We start from the raw sequence: 8,801 nt of genomic DNA, 5'->3' as shown, positions 1-8,801 counted from the left end.
AAAAAAAAAAAAAAAAAAGTTCAATATTAGACATAGCTTAAAGTTTGCATGGTCATTTCTGAAACATCACTGATGAATAAAGAAACAATGGTGGATCATAAGTGTATTTTGTAAAGCAAAACTCAGTGCTTAGGATTTAGCAAAGAAGGGCTGAGTAGTTATTTTACAGAGAGTGGAAAAGTAAACTACCAAGTGTGGTAGTTAGAAGAGGCCTGCTGACTTCCGTTCTGCTGCACGCCGTTCACAGTGCCTGTCCCTGGGGTCACTTCAGGGGTTAAAAAAAAGATGTCAGCATTTTAGATTTGCATGTTTGTCACTTCATAAAAGTGAAACTTTTATTCTGTTAGCTCTTAATGCTTCATTGTGGTTTTCTTCCGATGGGAATTTCTGTAATAAAAATGCAAGTATCTATTAAGTTAGCCTTTTTTGCAGTCACATGTAAAATATCAAGATGTCCCACCTTAATAGAACAAATGGTTCTTATCACCCGTGACAGGTTGTTCCTGCTGAAGGCTTAGTCTCGATATTAAAGAAGAGAAATGATACTGTAGGAGATCATCCTGCCCAAATGCAACAGAAACCATCTAAGCGAAGAGTGAGATTCCAAGAAATAGACGATACCTTGGATCAAGGTAAACTGCTTAGCACCATGTCTGGCAGAGTTGATGGTCAGTGTTTGCTGAAAGAATGACTTAACGTGTGCTGTGACGTTTGCCAATCAGAGTCATAAAAGAGTAACTGACTTTATCAAACTGTAACCTTAAATTATTCCTAAACATTTTGTTCCATTAAGAGAGCAAGTTGCAAAACTCATCTGTGGCCTCCTTACCCATAGATAATCCTCAGTGTGGAGAGTTTATTTCAATTAATCTCCTTCCTTAATACATCTTTCTTTTTTTCCTTCAGTGAGCCTGATAATTTTGGCTTCTATTCAGTGGCCAGTTACTATTTCTCCTTTATTGTGGAGAAGTTGTGTGAATTACAAGTATATCCTCTTCAGTGATTTCTTCTTTCCTCTTCAGAGTGTCTCTCAAGAGTAGCAATTTAACACCTGCTACTATTGGATTTGTTTTTTCCTCCTGGGCCTATAAGGTAGTGACTGCAGCAAACAGTGCTGCCTTTTGTGGTTGCAAATAGGTTTATCTAAGACTTAGATAAGTAAGAGGAAGTGGAAATGCAGCTGAGGGCCTGTCCTTTCTACTGTTTTATAAAACAATTGCATTGTTAAAGCAACAGTATGAATATTAAGGAATGTTTTCTAAGTCTGACAAAAGTGATGCCAGTAGAAGTTTCTGTATTTCTATGGTCTTAAGACTGGTTAGGGGCCTTGAAAATAATCTGTTCTAACCCTTAATATTACCTTTGCCCCTTGCTTGTAAAATCTTTTCCAGGTAAAATGCCCATTTCTGCTGGCAGTAGTTTGCACCAGATCATTGCTTTAGTAGAAGGAACTCTGGATTTGGAACTCACAGTTCCAATTTCACTTAGTAGTTACCTCCTCTTAGACAAAGTCACTCAATTTGTAGGAGAGTCAGTTTCATGATCTTTAAAATAAGAGTAACATCTCTCCACCATCCCTCTGGGGGCTGAAAAACCTGTCAAATAATGTGTGTGATTTCATTTTGAGAATTACAAAACTTCGTGTAAATGGTAGGTGATGTGGACTGCTAAGCTCTAGAGGTTGCCCAGTGGCATAAACCTTCCTAAAAGAGCCTGTTCTTTCACGAGTGTTCAAACTGTGGCCTTTGGGCTACATGCAAATTATTTGAGGACTGATTTGCTTATCTGTGGTGTCAGAGATCACAAAAAGGTATGCATGGACCTTTTCTTTTGCTCATCGGCTTTCGTTAGTATTTGTGTGCTTGGTGTGTGGCTCGAGACAACTGTTACTCTTCCGGTGTGCTACAGAAAGGAAAAAAGTTTGGACACCCTTGAAAGTCTAAATCAATCCTATTCACTAGAAATAGAATGAAATATATACATGATTTTAAATTTTGTAGTAGACAAAATGGGGTAGCGCCTGTGGCTCAAAGGGTAGGGTGCCAGCCCCATATACTGAGGGTGGCGGGTTCAAATGCAGTCCCCACCAAACTGCAACACAAAATAGCCAGGCATTGTGGTGGGCGCCTGTGGTCCCAGCTACTCGGGAGGCTGAGGCAAGAGAATCGCCTAAGCCCAGGACTTAGGGGTTGCTGTGAGCTATGACACTACAGCACTCTACCAGAGGGCGATAAAGTGAGACTCTGTCTCTACAAAAAAGAAAAGCAGACAAAATGAGTGTCAATAATATATTTTAAACCAGTATGTCAAAGATATTATTTTGACATATGATCTATGTCAAAAAATTACTAAAGAGAGATATTTTACATCCTTTTTTCACACCAAAGTCTTCAGATCTGGTATCTATTTTATACTCAGATCACCTCTCATTTTGAACCAAGTGGCTGTTGGACTGCACAGCTCTGAATGGTTCCAGCACATCTAGATAAAACAAACAAAATAGATGTTTTCAAATACTTAAACTGTGTTTAAATGTTTACATATGACTATGTGATAATGAAGCAAAATACAGAAAAATATGTCAACTAGGTTGTTCACAAAGATAAGCGCCAGGCAGGGTGGCTCACAGCTGTAATCCTAGCACTCTGGGAGGCCAAGGTGGGTGGATTGCTTGAGCTCTGGAGTTCGAGACCAGCCTGAGCAAGAGTGAGACCTTGTCTTTCTTAAAAAGAAATAGGAAAGTAGCCAAGTGTTGTAGTTGGTACTTGTAGTTCCAGCTACACAGGAGACTCAGGCAAGAGGGTATCTGCAGCCCAAGAGACTAAGGTTGCTGTGAGCTATAATGACTCCACAGCGTTCTACCCAGGCAACAGAGCAAGACTCTGTCCCATCAAAAACAGAGATAAGGATGTGGGAGGGGATGATGTTAAAAAAAAAAAAAAGATAGAAAAACCACACTATCCAAAAACAAACACACACCATGAATGTTACAATCATATTTCTATGTTTGTATAAAAAACATATTTTCAGAGCAGTGCAGTAAGAGAGACTGAGAAAGGAGGATCAGTTGAAGGTAGGAATTCAAACCAGCCTGGGCAACATAGCAAGATCCCATCTCTACCAAAATAATAATAATAATCAGCCAGGTGTGATGAAATGCATCTCTAATCTCATCTACCCAGGAGGGCACTCAGGGCTGCACTGAGTTATGATGGTATCACTGCACGCCAGCCTGGGTGACAAAATGAGACACTGTCTCAAAAAATGTGTATATATTTTTTCATCATAGGCATAAACTTTTCTTTTTTTTTTTTTTTTGAGGCAGAGTCTCACTATATTGTCTTCAGTAGAGTGCTGTGGCATCAGAGCTCACAGCAACCTCAAACTCTTGGGCTTAAGCGATGCTCTTGCCTCAGCCTCCCAAGTAGCTGGGACTACAGGTGACACTGTAACACTCAGCTATTTTTTTGTTGCAGTTGTCATTGTTGCTTAGCAGGCACCGGCCAGGTTCAAACCCACCAGCCCTGGACTATGTGGCTGGCGCCCTAACCATTGAGCAACAGGTGCCAAGCCTAATTTTAAATTTTAATAGACACTACCAAGTTACCTTCCAAAAAGGCTTGCCTACAGTTTCATCATGCTGCGAATCATAAAACTTTTTAGTCTTTTTGAAATATTTTTTATTTTTCTTTAATTATGAATGATTGTCAACCAAAGAATAGTTTTTTTCTATGTAGAAAGATTGATATGGACATATTTATTAAAAGCAAACTTGCCAAAAATGTTAAGCAAAATTAGAAGAAATCACTACACAGTCTAGAACTTTACCATGGCACTGAGTGATTAAGAATAAAAGTGAATGAGTAAGATACAGTGATCCCAGCCTAAAACATTTTTTTATTATTTAATACCAAATTAACTTTGCTTTAAAATGGTCCCATGATGTGAACTCCAAAGGTATTATTATATAATAGTAGGGTGTACTCTAAAATAATCCTATGAGCACATCCAAGGAACAATGTCTGTTTTTCTTCTTTTTCATGGAAGTGATTATATTCATTGGATAAATGAGCTAGTTTTCATTTTAGCATTCACAAACACAGGTATGAATCTTGGTGTTTGACTAACAGGTAGGTCTTTGGAGAATCCTTAGGAACATGAATTTTCTGTCAGTAAGTCCTGTCCGCAGAGGACTAACACTGGAAACATCCAGTTATATTATTAGTGAGAAGACAGTAGACGCTAAAATTTCCATTTTGATGACAATGTAACCTCCCTCTGTTCTTGTGTTTGCAGATGAAGTTGGAGGTGGCTCCTGTATTTTACTGATCTTGCTGTGCATAGCAACGGTTTTGCTTAGTGTTGGAGGAACTGCACTATACTGCACTTTTGGTGACATGGAGTCACCAGTTTGTACAGACTTTGCAGACAACATGGATTTCTATTACACTAAGTTACTGCAGGGAATGGCGGAACTGAAACACTGGATCTACCTCTCCTAGCAGCGTTCGACAAAGGCAGGCGTCCTGGCAGTGAGAATGAAAAGATGTGAAACTTTATTTCTAGAGTTCTGTTATATTTCCCCCTTCCTCCGGTAGTGAACCAAGGACATAAGCAACAGCAGCTTTAAATGGCAAGCCAGAAGAACTCCCTTAGAATGGTCCGTGTAGTGAGGCAGATACTGATCTCGAGTAGATGGAACCAATGATCTTTGGAGGGCGTATCTGCCTGAGCGCTGGGCAGAATGAAACAGGGTAGGGTTGGAACCACACTAGTTTCACCTACCTTGTCAAGCCGGTGCTCAAAGCGCACTTTTGGTTTCCATTTGTTGGTCCACAGACATTGCTTCCAGCTACCATGCAATAAGTTTGTATATAATCAAAAGGAGTTACTTCCATGATTTCAGTGTCATTTTTTAGGTCATTTTGGAAGCTGTGTAATTTACGCTTTGTGCATTCTTTCCGGATTCTTTATCCATTTATGGAATGGTGTGTATGGGTGTGCATATGTGTGTTTCAGGCAGAATGATAAGCAAATACCCAAGATAAAGCAACAAAGATTATTTTTATTCTTTTAACTTGACGATGATGTGCAGGCACAAATCTTCGAAGAAGGCTTAACTGTGGGATAAATGAATTATAGAAATCTTGACTCTGAAATGAGAAACTGTGACTGATCTGTGGCAATTAACTTGATTAACTAGCAAAATATTAATCAGAGGCCTGGAGGCAAAATGAAAGAGCTCCCCCTGAGTCTTAGGCAACGGTTTTATCATGGATTCAGTGCTTCCTGAAATGATGAATGTTGGACTCAACTCAATTCAGCTTTTATTGAGCACCTATTATGAGAATCTAAGAACCAGAATATAAGCATAAATAGATTATAGTTCCTACTATAGATATTTTGATTTGGTCTTACATGAAATGAACCAATACTTTGGCAAATGAAATCATCATGTATAATTCAGTGTTACAGATCATGCATTCAGGTATTTGAACGTGCATTCGTATCGTGGGGTTGATTTAGAACCTATCGTGGGGTTGATTTAGACCCTATCGTGGGGTCATGAAGCAAAAATCCAATCATGCCTTCAGTAGGCAGATGTCTAGTTTTTGTTTAAATCCGTCAGTAAGGTGGTCTTCCCTTACCTAAAGTACAGTGGTCTACCATTAGGAAGCCTTGCTTTGACTTTTTATCAGGTAGCATTTTAAAAGAGCAAACATGAATTACGGTTTTTTAGCAAGTGATCATTATTTCCTGGTTTCTGTTAGCCTCATTTGAAAGAAAAAGGGAGAAATTACTCTCTACTTGTTACTGGCTGGTACAGTACCTCCCTTTGTTTCAGCTTATTTATTTAGATGATATGAATTTTAAAGGGCTTTTTATATATAAGTTGAATGTGTGTTGCTAAGCATGCATCCGGCTACCCCAATGCTAGGGTTTAATTACTGTGTACTTAGCGTCTCGGTTTTGTATTTTTCAGTTCAGTGTGTTTTTAGGCTTATTTTTAAATTGGTGTTTTATTTTCACTTGTAATACTGTTTGACTTGTCTCTATCGTGTCACCCATAAACTGTAATATTTTCAAGGGTTATAGATCAAAGATATTTATTTAGAGTTGTACAAGATAATGAATTTTAGATTCCTTATACTTAAGGCTGATTTTATTAGAAGATTATTTTAATGTTCTATTATAAATTTTAAGAATTTGTATTCAAATTGTATGTAAAATATGTAAGATGTTGACGGTACTATCTTAAGTGGTTCTGTAAAAGCTGTTCACAGGGTCTACTGTGAGGGTCACCTCATCACAGACACACCTCTTCTCTCTTATCCTCAATGTCTAGTCACAGGAGTTTGGTGATGCTTATTTCTGCCTATTTTATGTCAAAATAACTTAAAATTTCCCTCCTGTTCACCTCTTTTCGGTCACTATCAGTGTCTTGTATGATCTCTGGCATAGTATTTGCTTATAGGCAACCCAGGCCACTTCTTCTGAAACCCTAGACTTCCTGGGAACCTTCACACTGAGATGAAAGAGTCAAAACCACATCTTCCTAAGCAGGGGCCCAGCTGTGGCTCAGAGCAGCCCTGGGCATCCTCCCTACTTCCAGAGAGGGTGAGGTGAGCTCAGGAGCATATTGATATCTTGACTTAAAATAGGCATGAAATCTCAACTAGAAAAATTAGGACACCTTTAAAAGATGTAATAGTCATTTACTGCATGAACTGGAGTAATTCCGCATGGTGGTGAAAGGATCGTTATCTCTCACATACAAAATTCATCCAGTTTTACTAAAATGTAATTTCTTCCATCACTTGAAAGTATTGACAACTATTTGTAACTAATCTTCCTTGAGAACTGTATTTGAGGATATAAAATCGAGCTTGCAATTTAAAATCTATACCAACAGAATGTCTCAGAGTTTATTTGAACCCTTGGGTGCTAAGAAAACTGCTTTAAAGTGAAAGTATAATTTCAGAAGTTGGTCTGGACCCTCAAGGAGATAGTCTTCTATTCTGGGCAGTTGAGTAGGTCCTTAAGTAAAGCCTTTCTTAGCCTCTAAAGTACTCCCCCCATCCGCATGTAACAGTGGTTGAAATTTACTCTAAAAATTCTTTCTTTCAGATTTAAAAATCAGAATCCTCTGGGAGGTTTACTGTATTGAGCTGTGTGTGTGTTGCTGGAGTGGCAGGAGGACATGGAATGGGAGTGGCAGGGATGAGAGCAGGGGTGGGAGTTGGGGAGAAAAGGAGGGAAGGTGGGAAGGAACGAATCCTCTAGCTGTTCACCTGTTTCACTGAAGCTGACCTTGGGTCATTTACTCCCAATCCAGAGAGACTGAATTTTCCTCTCTCCACTACCGTGACCTGTATCACTCTGTTTCTTCCTTTGGTCTCACTCTTGCTGACTACTTTTGGCAGCGTATGGAGTGTTTTCACCTTTAATTCATTTGAGGCTTAGATCAGTGAACACATCCCTCAAGTCCAGGTCCCACAACTCCTGAGTCCATTTTCCTTTCTATTCTATCATGTTCCCTCGACAAGAAAGCAAGATTGGTTCCAGAGTTTACTGCACAAATTCTAGTGCACAAATTCTATTTTAGCAACCTCAAAGATAAACATTTATCAAGCCTCAGGTACAAACTCTAAAAGCCACAGTGTGGCTCGGCACCTGTGGCTCAAGCGGCTAAGGCGCCAGCCACATACACCTAAGGTCTCAGGTTCGAATCCAGCCTGGGCCCACCAAAACAACAATAACGGCTGCAACCAAAAAAAGTAGCCGGGCGTTCTGGCAGGCGCCTATTGTCCCAGCTCCTTGGGAGGCTGACGCTTGAGCCCAGGAGTTGGAGGTTGCTGTGAGCTGTGATGCCACTGCACTCTACCCAGGGGGACAGCTTGAGGCTCTGTCTCAAAAAAAAAATAAAAATAAAAATAAGTAAGTAAAAGCCACAGTGAGTTTTAAATTTCCAAATGGAATTCTAGTGCTATTTAAATGCCCCTGGTTTAGGCTAGTGTGAGAAAAGGGTTGGTAATCCATGGGCATCTCTTCTCCCTGAATGAGAAAGAGTTGCTCCAAAAGTCAGCTAAACCCTGACATCAGTACAGAACGTTGAACAACAGTCTTTATCCCTGTCTTTACCTTGACAAACATTTGAATGGCTGCAGTGTGCCTAGCACTGAGCTGGGTGCTGGGGCTTTAAAAACCAGGAAGGTACCAGGTTAAGGAATTACCATCTGGGCTTGGCACTGTAGCTCAGTAGTTAGGGTGCCAGCCACATAAACCTGAACTGGCGGATTCGAACCTGGCCCTGGCCAGCTAACCAACAATGACAACTGCAACAAAAAATAGCTGGGCATTGTGGCCAGTGCCTGTAGTCCCAGCTACTTGGGAGGCTGATGCAAGAGAATCACTTAAGCCCAAGAGTTGAAGGTTGCTGTGAGCTGTGACACCATAGCACTCTACCAAGGGTGACATAGTGAGACTCTGTCTCAAAAAAAAAAAAAAAAAAAGAATTACCATCTGGCTTGGCGCCTGTAGCTCAGCAGCTAGGGCTCCAGCCACATATACCTGAGCTGGTGGGTTCCAACCTGGCCCTGGCCAGCTAACCAACAGTGACAACTGCAACAAAACATAGCTGGGCATTGTGGCAGGTGCCTGCAGTCCCAGCTACTTGGGAGGCTAAGACAAGAGAATTGCTTGAGCCTGAGAGTTTGAGGTTGCTGTGAGCTGTGACGCCACACCACAGAACTCTACTGGGGGGTGACATAGTAAGACTCTGTCTCCCCCCCCCCCAAAAA

At 40.4% G+C, this 8,801-nt stretch overlaps 1 protein-coding gene across 2 annotated transcripts in view; it reads left to right on the top strand.

Moving 5' to 3' along the window:
- CNST (consortin, connexin sorting protein) overlaps positions 1-6,059 on the top strand; it is a 79,966-nt gene extending 73,907 nt beyond the window's left edge. For both annotated transcript variants that reach the window (XM_012810746.2, XM_023518569.1), the window contains exons 10-11: positions 497-632; positions 4,297-6,059. In XM_012810746.2, the coding sequence (XP_012666200.1) occupies positions 497-632; positions 4,297-4,502 (342 nt within the window). In that variant the 3' untranslated portion in view covers positions 4,503-6,059. The remainder of the gene's footprint in view (positions 1-496; positions 633-4,296) is intronic.
- The last annotated feature ends 2,742 nt before the right edge of the window (positions 6,060-8,801 follow it).

The sequence above is a fragment of the Otolemur garnettii genome, unplaced genomic scaffold (assembly GCF_000181295.1).
Source record: "Otolemur garnettii isolate 467f Iridium unplaced genomic scaffold, OtoGar3 scaffold00141, whole genome shotgun sequence".
NCBI classification, from domain to species: domain Eukaryota; kingdom Metazoa; phylum Chordata; class Mammalia; order Primates; family Galagidae; genus Otolemur; species Otolemur garnettii.
This window is presented reverse-complemented; position numbering and strand designations above follow the sequence as displayed.